Raw genomic sequence first — 16,450 nt, 5'->3', positions numbered from 1 at the left:
TCTGTCTATCCAGGATACGGAATATGTCTTGTTGCAATGTCATCCTATGATAGGGGCTTGCTGCAAAGGCTCCCCGTCCGGATAGGCCTAAACGAGAGTATCCACCATCCCCGCTGGGATGCTCTCACGCACCAAGTTGGCCGGTTCCGCCCCTTCACCCTAAGCTACCTTCTCTCGTTTCCCAATGAACTTATCCTCGAAGTAGCGGATCATCTGGACCTGCCGGATCTCGCCAGATTATCTCGAGTGAATCGTCATCTCCGAGAACTGCTCTTGCCAAGAGTCTTTCGAATCGGTAGGTTTTGCCATGAGGTCTTTGTTCTCTTTTTCTTTCGGCTGCCCTGGTAACTGATCGGCGCAGGGAGTCGCGAATCTCGTCGTCACAAAAAGACCGTCTGCTTCACATGGCTACACTATGCTGCCTTCACGTGCAACATTCCGCTGGCGCAACGGCTGATGGCTGAGGGGTCGGATCCACATCGAGTCGGTCGCAAACGGTCCTGGTCGCCGCTGTATGTCGCGGTACTAAACGGTTATGCTGAGATGGCGGAGGTGCTGGGACTGAGCAAGGCTGATACAAAACAAACCTTTCTGAATGCCGACGTGACACTGCTGCATGCCGCCGTCGAAAGCCGGAACGAGTATTTGATCATGCGGTGTCTCCAAATCGGTCTTCCACTCGACGTACAGGATGTCAGAGGGGATACTCCGCTTCACCATGCGGCTGCGAATGGCGATGTCGATGTCGTGCGCTTTCTCTGTCGCCTGGGCGCCTGTATCCACGTCCGAAATTTCTCTGGCGCGACCCCGATGCACCGCGCTGCGTCGGCCCGGATCTCCAGACGCAGGCCCGATACTCGAGCGCGCACGATAGTATTCCTTTATCAACATGGTGCGGTGGTGGATGTGCGGAATCTCCAAGGCCAGACCCCGAGCATGTTCGCCACTGCACGTGGCCACCTCGACTTGCTAAAGCAGCTTTTTATGTTAGGGGCGCGTGCGGACGTCCAGGATAATGGCGGTCGAACGCTTCTTCACGAGGCCGTCGTGTCCGGGGAGATCGGCAGTCGGAACCTTCGCATGAAGATTATGACGTATCTGTGCTCGCGCGGGTCGAAAGTCGACGCTGCAAACTCTCTGGGTGACACGCCCCTTCATTTTGCGGCCATCAGGGGCTTCCCGGAAGCCATCCGAAGACTGGTGGAACTTGGCGCACGACGCGACAGTCAGAACGCTTTAGGACAGACACCGCTTCATGCTGCGCTGGCGGGGGACCCGGCGGTTATTCGATTGCTGGTGGCGTTGGGCGTGGACATCAACGCACCTGATTTTGACGGGATGACCCCTCTCCACCAGGCGATGTTTGAGGATTCCGAGGCGGCGGCCTTGGAGCTGATACGACTGGGGGCGAACGTTCATCTGTGTAATGCGGATGGCGTGAGCCCATGGGATATTGCGGTCTACGAAGAGCTGGAAATAATAATTGATATGTGTAAAAGCATGCAGTGAGGGGCTGTTCTTTGTTCATACTAATACCCACATGATTTGCTGAGCTTATTCACTACCAGGAAGATTCCGTTAATATTAGCAGGTTTAGGCAGCTTATAAACAAGATGCATCCACCATCTACCCTGTCTCTTTTTTGTCTACATGCAACGCCCATTCCTACTCTTATTCTTGTCTATTTACTTACCCATCTCTACGTATTCTTATCTTCTTCAACATGAACTACGTAGCCGATTATGTCCCCTCCGACCTTCTCCCCATCCCTCCTATCTCCCCTGAGACCTCTCTTCCTGAGCTTGTCGACAAACCGATCAAAATCCTCATGATCCACGGCAAGTCCTCATTCCCATAGATTCCCCTGCCCTCTGGAGCTCCCCCTCCCCAGACCCCCCCAACCTCCACTGACGAACCTCATCTAGGCCACGGCTCATCCTCCTCCCGCCTCTTCTACAAATACCGCGCCCTGCAGCCCTCCACCCGCCACGAGATCCTCCAAACCTTCCACCGCGACGTCGAATTCTACTTCCCCAACGCCCCGATACTCCCTGCCGGCTTCGAGCCGGGCATGTGGACCTGGGGTCTTGGCGATTACCGCGTCGACCGGGTCCCGCGGCTTCAGGAGTCGATTACCTACTTGGTGCGGTACATGGAAGAGCACGGACCGTTTGATGGTATCATAGGGAGTTCGGCCGGCGCGTCGGTTGCTGTTGTCCTGGGGTCTTTGTTGGAGGGGAAGAAGTTGAGGGAGGGGTGTCAGGAGATTAAGATGGTGGTGTGTATACTTCTCTTCTCTTTCTTTCTATCTACAGCCCACCTGTCCACATATCTACGTACCTACCTACCTACCTATTTACCTACTTATATATCCACCCACTTACCGAGGAAAATAAATAGACAACCCACCCACCCGTCAAATTCATCCTCTCCTACAGCGGCTTCAAGATGAGCCATGTCTGCTATCACGCCATCTACCGCCCAAAGATCCAAACCCCAGTCATGCATTTCATCGGCAACTTGGACACCTACATCCCAGGGCCCTTGACGCTGCAGCTTGCGCGTCGGTGCGTGAATCATCGAGTTGTTTATTTCCATGGTTGTCATTATATTCCGAGACTGGGGTTTACGACTATGGCGGCTGGCGGGTTTATCTGTGATTGTTTGGGTGGGAAAGGGGAAGGGAGTGGTAGGCTCAGTCCGAGTCACAGCCACAGTCAGGGTGGTGATGTTGAGGAGGGCGAGCAGCAGCAGCAGCAGCAGCAGGAGAACGATGGCGATGGGGAGTGGGAGTGGGTTGAGGATGAGAAAACTGGGGATTGGGTTGCGAAGTTGTGAGAGATTTCGGTCTGTTTCCTTCCTTATTTGGTTCTTGATGGGATTGAGCAGCTCGCTCGGCGTTCGAAAGTCTTGGTTTGATATCTTGTGGCGTTTTGGTTTAAGGGATGCTGGATCTATTGCATGTTGCTGCCCGGGTGATTTCGCGGCGCAGAGGTGTTCATTAGACAATGCAATGTCTCTTATAGACCCAGCATAGAAACCATTTCATCGCGTGCAGCATATTATCGGAGTGATAAAGCCACGGAAAAATCTATAACTCGGAGCAAAAGTCTACCAGACCAGAAAGGGTATATTCAAACAGTAGAAAGATTAACCTCAGGAATCGAAATAGTACACCACACCCCGGCTTCAATATTAAAACAGAATTAAACATTATGGACCCAACCACAGACACCGGTAGGCATGTAGACCTAGCATACCCCTAAAGAATAGATCCAAGGGCGATACAAGGCAGCGAGGCACCGACAAGCGAGTCCGACTATATCGAAGAAAGGGATATTAGCACCAAGTCGTGTGATAGAATAAAGAAGTGAAATATATTGCCAGCACTTACAGCATCCGCCCCATTACTCTGGCAGCACGCCACGTTCTGCTTGCACTGCTGATCCAGGACATCCTGCACACCCAGGAGAAGAAGAACGGTCACTGTACCAATTCGTTAGTCACATTGCAGGCAACAATGTCTCCTCCAAAACCCAAATTGAAAGACATGAAAAATACAACATACCCTGCGCATCCAACTTCGAGCACTCCGAAAACAAACTCGCACCCTCAGACGCAGACCCAGAGCCCAAGACACCCGACACCTGACCACCACCTTTGTGCACGTTGGTCGTGTCGCCGCCCACGCTGGCCTTGTTGCAACACGACAACTGGGCCTGGTCGCCGCATTTCTCCTGCCCTTCTTTCACCGTCATGCCCTTGGGAGCGGGGAATTTGACCGCGTCGTTGGGATGTTGCTGTTTCATGCTGTGGTCGGTGGAGGGGAGGGCCAGGGCCACCGTGGCGAGGGTGAGGAGGGTGAGGGGGAGGGTGGATTTCATTTTGCTTGATTTGGTCTTAGTGAGGTAGTGAGTGGGAAAGAGATGGATTGGCTTTTGCTCCAAGGATAGAGAGAGAAAGGTGCACGTTACAAGGGAGTAAATGCCAGTTCTTGTACGTGGCGGGAATTTATCAGGTCCCGCCCTGTCTACAACGAGGGCTGTTTTCATCCCCAGATCGTGCACTTGTTTATGTTATATGGCATTCCAATGCCAGGAACCGGGACTCCTTGCATGCGTTTGGCCGTTGTCGGGGAGGTAATTGGTGGGTGGGGTATCCCTGGAATGAATCGTGCATTCCATGACATGCCGATTTGGGGTGAGACATACAGATTGGGATAGCCTTGAGCTGGGATTTGGAGAAACGGCTTTGATTGGGCTGTTGCTGTTTCCTCGTGTTGGGACAGCTATTGTGATGACGAGGTCTATCTCGTTAGTGGATTGACTAGTTTGGAAGCATTCCAATGTTAACGACCGGTATTTTCGATCTGCTTCTGCATAAGGAACTCGATCCCATTATGGATTCCCTTAATAGAACTGTTGCTGAAAGAGCCTTAAAGAAATTGCTTTCCGCCCGCCGATCTGATTTGAATGGTCTGGGTGGAAATATTTGCAAGGTCCCAAAGCGTAGAACAATATCCCACCTAGTTCACCGGGCCGTGGCCATTCGTTTTGAACATACACCATCATACAGCTGTCCTGTAGAATTCAATATTCTAATTCATTATTCCCTTGTTGCTGTACATTGGCAAGACTAAGGCCTCGTTTTCGCATAAGCGCCGGCCACTTCAACCCACCAGCCTTGTCATCAGCGTGATGTGTTCAATTAGCCGCCAGCCTTGCGTAGATCCGTGACCACATCATAAGGAGGAAATAAAAGCCATAATGAGCATTACCATGTCAGTCCATCTCCATACAAATGTCCAACATATCAGACAAGCCTCTCCGACTACTCTCCCTCGGTCCGTACCCACCTTAACCCAATAACGCCAAAACTCAACTAACGCCCACCAGACGGCGGCGGTGTCCGCGGAATCAGCGAACTCATAATCCTCGACCGTCTCATGCGCCAAATCCAGCACCGGCATGACATCCCCACGGTGCCCAAGCCATGCGATATCTTCGACCTCATCGGCGGTACGAGTACAGGCGGTCTCATTGCCATTCTACTCGGCCGGTTAGAGCTGTCCGTCCAGCAGGCCATAGATGAGTATCGCGTTCTCTCGAGGGTGATTTTCGGGCCGAGGAAGGCGTTCTGGAAAGATGGGAAGTTCAAGGCTTCAAGGCTCGAGAGGGCTGTTGAGGGTATTGTACGGAAGTATGGGGGTGAGGAAGGGCCGACGGGTTTGAAGGGGGATGTGAGGTGTAAAGTGTGTTCGTCTTCTCTCTTCCTTTAGTTTTATCTTTACCTTTATATTTATTTTTCATTCTTTGGCCCGGCTTTCTTGTCCCCACGTGAAAGAGAGAGACTCCGGGTCACCATGCATGATACTAAATGATGACTGAGATAGATTCGTCTGCGCAAAACGCACCTCAGATATTGCCGGCCAGACGCATCTCTTCCGCTCATACTCGGGCGATTCCCTCAACGTGGCAATCTGCGACGCAGCGCGCGCAACGTCCGCGGCACCAATCTTCTTCAAACGAAAGCTTGTCAAGCTCGTCGATGGAGAAGACGGGTTTGTAGACGGAGCTTTGGGCGCCAACAACCCAGCCAAACTCGTGCTTCGAGAGACCAGGGAAGTTTTTCCCCTTGACCGACAGGTCGGATGCATAGTGAGTATCGGTACGGGCAAGAAGTTCGTGAGCCCCGTTCGAGAACCAGGGCGTTTACAACGGTTGTTGCTCCCATTCCCTCTGCATGTCATTCGCAGCCAGAAGGACTTCTCTACGAGTTGTGAATTAGTGGCTGAGGAGTTGGAGGAGAAGTTCTATAATTTTGCAGATGTGTATTTTCGATTCAATGTTGAGCATGGGCTGCAGGATGTGGGTCTTGATCAGTACAAGAAGTTAGGGCTGATTAGCCTGTTGACGAGGGGGTATTTGCAGGGCTTTCTGGTTCGAAAGAAAGTCGAACGGGCTGCTGGTTCTTTATATAAGAACGTGGGAAAATGTATTGTTTCTGATTTGTGACCAGGTACTATATAGCCAATCTTATCAACCAACTAAACTTTCATACTCGGATTCCGCGTCATACAATAGAGCTTCAATCCCATTAGCACACGTCCCCCAAACAGTGGAGATAGGACATACCTTGCAAACATCCTTCCCATCCACACACTCAATCTCCTTAACCAACTCAAACCCCAACTTCCCATAAATCCTCAAATTCGGCTCCCCCTTCGAACTCTCCAAATAACACTTGACGCCCTCCCGATCCGCCCGGTCCGTCACCACCTGCACCAACTTCTTCCCCACGCCCATCCCCCGCATGGACTCGCTCACTGCCAACACATTACAGAAGTAATACCCCCTCGGATCCGTCCACACTTTCTCGTGCGTTTTCTTCTGCATCGCTTTCCACAGGTTGTACCGGTCGAGGCTGAGGCCGCCGCGCCCGCCGAAGCGGATGTTGTAGAGAAGCTGGCGCATGGAGAGGAGCCAGTCCTGGGCCCAGACGGACCAGGACTGCGGGGCGGAGGCAGGCTGGGGGGCGTACCACCAGGAGACGCCGACAACGGTCTTGTGGCTGCCGTTGCGATTGTGGCTGTTCGCGGGGTGTTTGTCGCTAGGCGCGGCTTTGGCGATGTACATGGGCATGTTGCAGTTGAGGCCGTACTGGAAGTGGGCGGCGAGGGAGGCGGCGTTGCGGTGGATGTCGTACTATACAAGCAAGAGGGTTTATCGTATTGATATGGAGGTTCTGTTCTATTGGGAGAGAGACAAAGGGAAAGGGAGAGGGAGAGAGAAAAAGGGTGGATTCCATTGCCATTGCCATATATATAGGTAGACGGTTCCACATTCAATATAGGTAGGTATGATACTTCCTGTCCCTGTCTGGTATACTTACGCTGGCATCGTCGAACAACCACTGGAAGTACGGATCGTCAGCAAACGCGGTCTGCACGCATTCTACGGCCTCGGGGATATCCTGTTTGGTGAGGGGGAGGATCTCGACGGCCATGATTTAGAATGGATGGTAATAATGATAAGGATAGTAATAAAAATAGTGATGGATAACAGCGAGAGAATCAATTTCTACTGGCTCTGCGAGTAGGCTGCGATAAAGCGATGGTATAGACGTGCGAATGGCGGCGGAGGGGATATAACGACAGCGCCATCTAAGTCGAGGCAAATGGGACTTAGGGATATCGAGAGGTGAGAGAACAGGATGGGAAGGAGTTAAACAGCGGGCATGGAGAGAGGATACGACCGTGGTCCTTGCATGGCAACTATATACCCCCCGAGTGGCCATACAGTCAGCTGGCCTCCCCCTTCCCGGCTAGCCCAGTCTGGGCAGTTCGACGCGGACAGCATCACAAAGAAGACGAGCAAATCATGCCAAAGATCGGCAACGACGCTGGCGGGGAGCGATCGCCAAGCCGCTAGTCTCGCTCGGGCAGGTTGTGCCGGTTACCTTATCGCTTGTCTGAGACTGAGAGAGGTCAAATGATCGCCCGGTGACGCTATGAGAAGTTGCTCTTTGCAACGTGGGCTTGCAGGATGACGGAATGGAATCCTTCACCGTACTTTGTTCGTCCTCTTTCTCCGTCCTTGAATCTCTGGAATGCTTGAGGTGACACTGAGACAACAGAAAGCGATCTCTGGTAGTGATCGGCATTGTCCTCTGTTGTCAGCACTAGCAGTCAGCTATTTTGCTTTTTGCGTGAACTTTTTAAAGTCGAAGGAGCCCCTCGTTCGAGAGAAACAGAAAGAAATAATGTTAAGTCGAAAAAGAATATCTAGTGCACATGGTTAGATAGCCTTTCGTGAACCCTGGTCATGAATACACCCTACCGAATTGAACCAAAGATGCTGGTTTATTCTATCGGTGCATGTTAATTACTACTCGTCAAGGCACCAGTCTGGTATTAAATGCCATTCCACTAACATCTAAACTACTACGGAGTAAGTGATTGAATACTAAATCTTATCTCACTCGGATAGGGCTTATCTCAGATCGCTTTATCTTATCTCGTTATCGGCCTCAGGAACAATCAGAGGACGAGATAAGATAGAGATATAAGAGAACCATGGAGTATCTCACTCATTCAGTCTCAGGTTGTCCATGATGCTGACAAGACGATGAAAAAAAGTAGTTTTTCTTGTACAACTCAAGTCTCAACTTACCAAACTATGGCCACCGTAAGCAAACAACCGAGGTTATATCGGGCGGCATTGATCAACATCTGAGGTTTCTCTTTCTATCCTCAGAACAGTCTTCCATAGTAGTCTGGACTTCATGACAGATCTTTCATAAGAACAACTGGTGCCAGCTGTTACACGTCTCTCGGCCTCAATGGACGGTCACATTGGAAGTGGAGAGAGCTGCACCTCTCTCCAATGACCTTTTGGGTTCCCCGCGGAAGCTCCTGCCTATAAGTACAGCGAGGTCACGCCCCTCATCCCAAACTTGAGTCTACAACCCCCCTCCTCTTCTTCTTTCCCCCTTCATTCTGAGCAACCACAATCATGGCTTCGTCAACCCTCCACACGTTCTTCTACAAACAAGAACATGCCAAACCACAAACCCCCCACCCTGCTGAACTCCTCATCGACAATGAATTCCGCCCATCCGCCACTCAGTCCTGGATCGACGTCCACGACCCGGCAACAAACCACGTCGTCTCTCGAACCCCCGAATCGACCCCCGAGGAATTAAAAGCGGCCGTCACGTCCGCCAAGAATGCGTACCCCGCATGGAGCGAGACCAGCATCATGAAGCGCCAGCAGATCATCTTCAAGCTCACCAGCCTGATCCGCGACCACATGGACGTCCTCGCCACTGCAATCGTCAGCGAACAGGGAAAGACATTCGCCGACGCAAAAGGCGACGTTCTCCGCGGGCTGCAAGTCTGCGAGACAGCCTGCGGAATCACCACACAGCTTCAAGGCGAGGTCCTCGAAGTCGCGAAGGATATGGAAACGCGATCGTATCGCATGCCCTTGGGTGTGGTGGCGGCCATCTGTCCGTTCAACTTCCCCGCCATGATCCCCTTGTGGAGTTTGCCCATTGCTGTGGTCACGGGCAACTGTCTGATCTTGAAACCCACCGAGCGGGCTCCGGCGGCGGCGATGATTATCGCCGAGCTCTGTGCAAAGGCGGGTTTCCCGCCGGGTGTGGTTAACGTGATCCACGGGTCAAAACCCGCCGTGGACTTCCTCCTCGATGAGCCGGAGATCAAGGCGATCTCGTTTGTCGGGTCTAACAAGGTCGGCGAATATATTTACAACCGTGGGGTGGCGAACGGAAAGCGAGTGCAGGCAAATCTTGGCGCCAAAAATCATGCTGCCCTGCTGCCCGACAGCAACAAGCACCATGCGATTAATGCGATTACGGGCGCGGCGTTCGGAGCTGCCGGTCAGCGCTGCATGGCGCTGAGTGTCTTGGTCTCCGTCGGTGCCGCCCAAGAATGGATCCCGGATCTGGTTGCAAAGGCCAAGGAGTATCAGGCCGGCAGTGGGTTCAACGAGAAGTCTGATTTGGGACCGCTGATCACTCCTCAGAGTCGCGATCGCTGCCAGGCCTTGATTGCCAGTGCGGAGAAAGAGGGAGCTAAGATTGCTTTGGATGGTCGGGGTTGGAAGCCTGAGGGCTTCCCTGATGGCAACTGGGTATGTCTCAACCCTCTAATCCAGAAACCAGACTAACAGAAAGAAGGTCGGCCCAACCGTCATAACCGGAGTCAAGCCGCACATGGAGTGTTACAAGGAGGAAATCTTCGGTCCAGTGCTGCTCTGCGTTGAGGTGGACACGCTCGACGACGCGATCAACATGATCAACGCCAACGACTGGGGCAACGGAGCTGTGATTTTCACGCAGTCCGGATCCAGCGCGTCGCACTTCCAGAAGAGAATCGAAGCCGGCCAGCTGGGTATTAACGTGCCCATTCCGGTCCCTCTCCCGATGTTCTCTTTTACTGGAAACAAGAGGAGTGTTGCAGGAACAGGGTTGGCGAACTTTTACGGAAAGGATGGACTGAGGTTTTATACCCAGTGGAAGACTGTGACTTCGTTGTGGCGATCGGAGGATGCTCATGCTTCTCAGAAGCCGAGTTTTATGGTTTAGCTGTCCTTCCGATAAGTAGTATAATTATGTAGGCAACCAAATGAATGAGTGCATGAGTCTGAAGGCAGTGTTCAACACTTATTCCGAACCTGGGCAATTCATTCCGAGTGCAAGCGCAACCATTCCGAGCAAATAGCAACTAGTCCGAGAATCAGTACATGCCAACAGCATTCCGGTGCTAACGTTCTTTCTGTCGCTCTACATTTAGTATTGATAAAACAACAGCAGCTACCGATAGGTATAGGTAACACGGTTAATCGTGTGACAATTCTCTGGTCCGGCGCAATCCAGACCAAACTCAATTTGCCGAACCACAGACTGAATCTATACGGAAACCTCAATCCGATTAACTATATACAAACTCAGTTCTAGATCAGTATCCAGATATAAGACCTTAAATCTAGATTCACTTCCTCTCCCTCTCCGACTTCCGATCCCGAATCATCAAACTATACGTCGCCGTTCCATGCCCCCCATACGGCTCAAAATCCAGCACCAGCTTCTCGACCTCGCGCCATCCGTGCTTCACGTAGAGAGGGTATCCATCCATCGTGGCTTCTAGGTATATGCGCGCGTCTCGCTCATCGGCGCGCTCCATGCCCCATTGAAGGAGTTTGGTTCCGATGCCTTTGCCTTGGGAGGAGGGGTGGGTTGCTAGGAAATCGAGCACTACATCCATCAGGGGATCGAGGCGTTAGCGTGTTGGTTGATTCACAATCAATCCAGTCAAAATCAATGACACAACAACTCATAAAGGGCACGTGGGAGATATACTCAAATCCCCCTCCCCCAACCAAACCCCCCTCTTATCCTTCAACGTCTCAAAAAACAACTCATAGATTCTCCCGTTCGCACCCTCCGGCAACACCCCCCTACTAGCCTCAATCGTCCCCCTCGCCTCCTCCGACACATCTACTGTTCCGTTCACATCCCCCGGGAATGTCCACCTCGCCCACCCGACCACTTGATTGTTTTGGGCCCCGTCTACGGCAGAGAGGATGTGTGTGTCCGGGGCTGTCAGTTTCTCGAGTGCGCGTGCGTATTTCAGCGGGAAGGCGGACTGGGGGTCGATGTTGGGGAAGACGTTTTTCCAGTAGCTATGGTGCTGGAAGCAGGCGATGTTGAGGGCCGCGAGGGTGGGGGCGTCGGGTTCGGTGGAGTGGCGGATTTGGATGGAGGACATTTTGGATGGATTCTGCGCGGGGCAGAAGGAGATAGAGGTTGGAATGGAGAGAGTAGAGGATCGGTGGAGGGGAATAGTAATGATGTACTGTGTAGATATAGGTCGTACTGTTCCTACGGCGTAGAATTGTCGGAGTAAAAATGTCAATATGACTGACTCCAGGCGGGGTCCTGATTCGGGATAGATTCCGGTTGTGACTCATTTTATTGGATGTTTTAGTTAGCGTGAGGAGTCGGAATTGGAGTTGGGGTTCCGAAATAGTGGGTATGCTCCGTACTGTAGAGAAGGTCGATTGGCGACGCTGGCTTCAATCTATAGACATGCTTATATACGGGCAGTGTACCTAGTCATTCTGTTGTGTAACACCGTAGAATTGTTGTTCGGACTATTCTGCAATTTTGATAAGGGTGCCAACATCACAAAGAAGACGAACCACACAGATCATTGTTAGCAACCCAGTACCTGAACACCACATAAACACATATACTTGCCCTACTTGACTATTTTATCTTTCAACTATTTAAAGAGCTTGAACTATTCCTATTAAGTTGAAATCTTTCATAATGCTTTGTTATATAAGGGTGTATCACATAAACAGCTACTATGTAAGTCAATTTGCATCAGTATGAACATACCATTGGTGCTCACCGCAAGTCATTCACAGCCTTCTTGTACCGCATTCCCACACACATTAAACTCAGCAATCTTGTCTGCCTTTTGCCGGTTGGTCTAGATACTATAGTAGACATGTCAGATCTGAGTAGCGGTGAGCCCCTGCGCCGAGAGCTAGGATCAGTCAAAAACGCAGTACGATACTCGGAAATGCGAGCACCCAGCCCCTTGCTTCCATCCGATATACTTAGCTTCCTCTGTTTCAACAGAGAGGGTGAGATCCCCCAACCCTCTTACTATTCCACGGAACATCCAACATGGCGGCTAGCGCTTCAATGATCAAGTCTGTCTGCGAAGCGGGCTCTACCAAGCTATGCATACAGGAAGCGAAGAAGCCGTGTCCCGCTGAGGTCTACACGGCACTCACCAACACCTTATATGCATGCTCAAGGACAGAGCAGCTAAGTGGAGGATTACTGAATTATGTCTATCGAGGATTACTGGCGCATCCCTTGGAGAACGGACGCGAGACGGTTATCGTGAAACATGGCGAGGAGGCTGCGGCCGTGAACCCAGCTATCAAATTGGAAACAGGCCGATTTGTAGGCGTGCTATCCCTATACCCTGCCATCATTATTCGTTACCAACAGAAAGTACTTACCTATCTATCGCACATCTAGGACACAGAACAAGTCCTCTTGGGGGCTCTCAACGGTGGCCACCTTTCCGGGGATAAAACCCACATTGCAACCAAAACACCCCTTTTGTACCATTACGACCCTCAGTACAGGGTTTTGGTGTTCGAAGACTTTGGCGACAATCAAAGGCTTCTTGATTTACTCGTGTCGCGCCAATTGCCGCTTGCAGAATACGCGACCGGCTTCGCAGTCGGTGGCTGGCTGCGCTCGTTCCATCGCTGGGCGACCGTGGAAGAAACCTCGAACCCGGATCTGGCATCTTCGGTAACCATGAACGGAACCATGAGAGAAAGAACGGCTGCCCTCAAGTTCAGGGCCATCTTACGGAACTGCGACGCGTTCCCGCATATCATAGGGGACAGGAGGTCAAGGATCCTGGACTATGCGGCGGCAGCGCTCCAGCAGGATAGAGGTGAATCCGGGATTATACATGGGGATTTCACCCCGAGAAAGTAAGCTTTCCACGTTACCCTTCTCAAAGCCAGTTAAAAAAAGGAAACGAGAGTGCTGATTGTGGAAAGTATCCTTGTCTGCACATCGGCTTCTCAAACCCCGGCCCTTGGGTTCGTGGACTGGGAAACCTGCCACTATGGCCCGCGCCTGCACGACCTGAGTCACCTCATCGCCCACGTATCTGTAGCAGGTCGGATGAATGGTGACGATACCTGCAACGGGATGATCCGTGGCGTGATCGATGGGTACGGATATGATTCCTTAAGCGAGGATCTTGCCTTTCACGTGGCTGTTCTCGTTGGCATTGGCTATTTCAGCTGGGACTATGTATTGCATGGGTCTGGCTATACCCCAGAGCTGGCGGAGGATATGGTGCGATTCGCTGCAGACCTGGTCATCAACGGCCGTGAAAAGAATCGAAGCTGGTTTGAGCGCACCGCTCTAGGCTTCATGTTCGATCACGTCCGCGTGGAGTAGCTTCGAGCGACCGGTTCAAGCTCGCTTGGCACTTCGGTTTCCATATACTATATCATCTTGTACGCATAGTTCATTATGGACAGGGACACCGTACAAGCGTATTCATACGGTGGACTGAAGAACGGTTTAACTTTGGCTGTTTTACGAACACTAGAGTCTTCACTGTTCTTGAAAGTAAATTCTACCAATAAAATTTCCTATTTTTCTCTAAGAGAATGGACTTCGATATGTGGAGCTCATGGACCGTCATGTTTGGAACGGTAACCCAAAGCATCTACCTTGCTTCGAATGCGTTCCTGGATGCATTTGCCCGCGTCGACGGTGTCTTTCAGTCAGATCCTACTCACGAGCCATATGCCAGAGTAAGTCCATTAACCCCGTAAAGTATAAGCAGAGATGGACACCGGAATGTTACTCAATAATGATGGGATTGATAGTATGATTGCAGCTGAGCTGGAGAGCTGGCTGTTTTCCACTTTAGATGCCAGGCCACGCTCTTAAGCCTGCTCGGAGGAAAGATGATGAACAGCAAATTAGCAGAGGAAGCGAGTGTGCAGTTCACCTAAGTTTATGCTTCCTATTGACCGAATATCGGTCATCCCGTGCTGACGATCCGGCGGGCAGTTGCAGACACAGGCTTGTTCAACAGTAGCGATACAATATGGTTGGCTAGACTGATTTCCTTACGTACTGTCTTCTATACGGAGTCAGAAATCGCCATCTTCACAATCTCTTCTCTGATTGCGTTCCGCTTCGTATTCTTCCACGCTCAATACGTCTAGAACAAGTTGCACCCAATCATACCTTAGTCGAGGAATCTTTGCTGTTAGTCTTAGCTTGTAAACAGAGACTGCTACAGAGACTGCTACGGCAGCCTCTGTTCTTGCTTTACTGTACTGCGATGTGCGAACGATCTGAGGATTGAGAGGCCTGTGTTCTAAAAATGCGAATTGGACATTGTAAAACGAAGGATCAAGAACGATTGGCTTGTCTGATTGGGCCTAGTGGGTGGGACTGGATCTTGATTATGCACCTTCTTAATTGGGTGGCATTCTCATCTACCTCCTCTAATATGTATAGAGCCTTCAATCCCACAGGTTAACTGTTGGTATAAGTATGACAACTGACATTGTGTTCCAACAATGATTTCCTATATGAAAGTCTAGTATATCATCTAGGGTATCAAACTTTCCACCACACTTCCGCCCGCGCAGAGATTTCCAAACAGGCCCTGCATCGAGGCTAACTACTAAGGTGTCTATTGCCAAGCACGAGCCCTTGTATAATAAACACCTGCCAAGAGCGGCCAGAGGAACCAAGAACGTACGATTCCGCGGGCATTGGACGTCAGCGTGGATATACTCTAGGGCTTGTTGCTCACAAGGTCCTTGTACCAAGCCTTGGCGGAGAGGAGGGCTTGGGATCGTTCCACCGGAGGGGCTTTAACGAAGGTATAGCTCTTACAATAGAGGATAGTGTCTATCAAGGTCCTTCTTGGCGTTGTTGTCGAGATGGTGACCTTATATCCGGAAGGTACTAAGCCACCCTCGTAGTTCGGTATACCCTCAATTCCAAGACTCAAGTCAACTTGGCACTCAGCCACGGGCGAAAACACGGGATGTCATATCGGAAAGAAATCTCTACATTTATAGATGGTAGAAATATAAAAGGGCGCAAGTCGCTCCAAGAAACCCTACTTTGTCGATCACGTCAGCTCGCATCCCTCTAGAAAAAGGAAGGAAAGAAAAACCAAATCGACTTACAATGACACCCTCCCTCCTCTCTCTCCTCTTTTTCTCTGCTGTCCCGGCCATAGCCATCCCAGCCCCCATCCTCACCCCCCGGGACAGCAACAGCCAAACCCTCCCTCACAAGTCCCTTTCCCCGTGGGACGCCGGCGCTGTCAATCAATACCCCATCCATCAAAGCTGCAACGCCACCCAGCGTCTGCAGATTGAGACCGGTCTAAACGAGACCATCGCGCTGGCGGATCATGCTAAAGCCCATATCCTGCGGTGGGGCAACGAGAGCTCTATCTACCGGAAATACTTCGGCGATAGTCCCTCCATCGAAGCCATCGGCGCGTATGATATCGTCGTGAACGGCGATAAGGGCGGCGTGTTGTTTCGGTGCGATAATCCTGATGGAAACTGTGATCTTGACGGTATGTACTTACCCACCTCGCTTTCTTCCTCAATTCCATTCACTCCTTATAACCTCCTACTTCTTTCACAACACACATCCACATCAAAACAATCACTAACACACCCTGTCCAACAAAACAGAATGGGCCGGCCACTGGCGCGGCTCCAACGCAACCTCCGAGACGGTAATCTGCGACCTCAGCTACACAACGCGCCGTTCTCTCACGACCCTCTGCAGCCAAGGCTACACAGTCTCCGCATCCAAGCCCAACACATTCTGGGCCGCGGACCTGCTGCACCGGCTGTACCATCTCCCTGCGATCGGACAGGGCCTGGTCGAGCATTATGCGGACGACTATGAGGAGGTGATTGAGTTGGCAAGGGGCAATCAGTCGAGTCTGGCTACGAGGGACTCGAATGCGTTGCAGTATTTTGCGCTGGAGGCGTTTGCGTTCGATGTTGTTGTTCCTGGGGAGGGGTGTGCTGGGGAGGATGAGAATGAGGGTGAGGGTGAGCAAGGGGAGAGCCATGATCATCAGGATGAGGAGGAGGAGAAGGAGGATATTCCTGAGGTACGAGCTTCCATTTTTTCTTGCTTTTCCTATTATGGGTTCATCGAGGACTGAGTATGTGTGAATGAGTGACACTGACTGAGCTTCACAGAACTGTCACACCCACGAAGGAGGAGAGCTGCACTGCACATAAACTACTCCTGATGATGCTGTCTCTGCCGGAAACGCGTGACGACAGGTGCATCAGAGAGCGCCTAAATC

The 16,450-nt window shown here is 51.4% G+C and overlaps 9 protein-coding genes across 9 annotated transcripts; 6 read left to right on the top strand and 3 right to left on the bottom strand.

Annotated features, from left to right (window-relative positions):
• Positions 1 to 36: 36 nt before the first annotated feature.
• Positions 37 to 1,509, top strand: LDX57_006136 (uncharacterized protein; the record flags this gene model as incomplete). Its single annotated transcript, XM_046087828.1, has 2 exons — positions 37 to 295; positions 362 to 1,509. The coding sequence occupies 2 exons, from the start codon at positions 37 to 39 to the stop codon at positions 1,507 to 1,509; spliced, it is 1,407 nt and encodes a 468-aa protein (XP_045943796.1).
• Positions 1,510 to 2,071: 562 nt separating this feature from the next.
• LDX57_006135 (uncharacterized protein) lies at positions 2,072 to 2,838 on the top strand (the record flags this gene model as incomplete). The annotated part of the gene is made up of 2 exons (XM_046087827.1): positions 2,072 to 2,278; positions 2,401 to 2,838. The coding sequence occupies 2 exons, from the start codon at positions 2,072 to 2,074 to the stop codon at positions 2,836 to 2,838; spliced, it is 645 nt and encodes a 214-aa protein (XP_045943795.1).
• A 424-nt stretch (positions 2,839 to 3,262) lies between these two features.
• On the bottom strand, positions 3,263 to 3,884 carry LDX57_006134 (hydrophobin family protein; the record flags this gene model as incomplete). Its single annotated transcript, XM_046087826.1, has 3 exons — positions 3,263 to 3,319; positions 3,395 to 3,486; positions 3,569 to 3,884. 3 exons carry the CDS (start codon positions 3,882 to 3,884, stop codon positions 3,263 to 3,265), a joined length of 465 nt encoding a protein of 154 aa, XP_045943794.1.
• A 916-nt stretch (positions 3,885 to 4,800) lies between these two features.
• LDX57_006133 (uncharacterized protein) lies at positions 4,801 to 6,014 on the top strand (the record flags this gene model as incomplete). Its single annotated transcript, XM_046087825.1, has 3 exons — positions 4,801 to 4,843; positions 4,896 to 5,244; positions 5,393 to 6,014. The coding sequence occupies 3 exons, from the start codon at positions 4,801 to 4,803 to the stop codon at positions 6,012 to 6,014; spliced, it is 1,014 nt and encodes a 337-aa protein (XP_045943793.1).
• Positions 6,015 to 6,046: 32 nt separating this feature from the next.
• Positions 6,047 to 7,005, bottom strand: LDX57_006132 (GNAT family N-acetyltransferase; the record flags this gene model as incomplete). The annotated part of the gene is made up of 3 exons (XM_046087824.1): positions 6,047 to 6,085; positions 6,135 to 6,704; positions 6,892 to 7,005. 3 exons carry the CDS (start codon positions 7,003 to 7,005, stop codon positions 6,047 to 6,049), a joined length of 723 nt encoding a protein of 240 aa, XP_045943792.1.
• Positions 7,006 to 8,513: 1,508 nt separating this feature from the next.
• On the top strand, positions 8,514 to 10,110 carry ALD6_2 (CoA-acylating methylmalonate-semialdehyde dehydrogenase; the record flags this gene model as incomplete). Its single annotated transcript, XM_046087823.1, has 2 exons — positions 8,514 to 9,656; positions 9,703 to 10,110. 2 exons carry the CDS (start codon positions 8,514 to 8,516, stop codon positions 10,108 to 10,110), a joined length of 1,551 nt encoding a protein of 516 aa, XP_045943791.1.
• Positions 10,111 to 10,516: 406 nt separating this feature from the next.
• Positions 10,517 to 11,293, bottom strand: LDX57_006130 (GNAT family N-acetyltransferase; the record flags this gene model as incomplete). The annotated part of the gene is made up of 2 exons (XM_046087822.1): positions 10,517 to 10,779; positions 10,885 to 11,293. The coding sequence occupies 2 exons, from the start codon at positions 11,291 to 11,293 to the stop codon at positions 10,517 to 10,519; spliced, it is 672 nt and encodes a 223-aa protein (XP_045943790.1).
• Positions 11,294 to 12,222: 929 nt separating this feature from the next.
• Positions 12,223 to 13,533, top strand: LDX57_006129 (aminoglycoside phosphotransferase family protein; the record flags this gene model as incomplete). The annotated part of the gene is made up of 3 exons (XM_046087821.1): positions 12,223 to 12,507; positions 12,586 to 13,055; positions 13,125 to 13,533. 3 exons carry the CDS (start codon positions 12,223 to 12,225, stop codon positions 13,531 to 13,533), a joined length of 1,164 nt encoding a protein of 387 aa, XP_045943789.1.
• A 1,764-nt stretch (positions 13,534 to 15,297) lies between these two features.
• aspf2 (major allergen Asp F2) lies at positions 15,298 to 16,382 on the top strand (the record flags this gene model as incomplete). Its single annotated transcript, XM_046087820.1, has 3 exons — positions 15,298 to 15,697; positions 15,819 to 16,249; positions 16,341 to 16,382. 3 exons carry the CDS (start codon positions 15,298 to 15,300, stop codon positions 16,380 to 16,382), a joined length of 873 nt encoding a protein of 290 aa, XP_045943788.1.
• Positions 16,383 to 16,450: the final 68 nt, after the last annotated feature.

This window comes from Aspergillus melleus, assembly GCF_016097325.1.
Source record: "Aspergillus melleus strain CBS 546.65 chromosome Unknown contig3, whole genome shotgun sequence".
NCBI classification, from domain to species: Eukaryota; Fungi; Ascomycota; class Eurotiomycetes; order Eurotiales; family Aspergillaceae; genus Aspergillus; species Aspergillus melleus.
The sequence above is the reverse complement of the archived record's forward strand: the minus strand, read 5'-3'. Positions and strand labels throughout refer to the sequence as shown.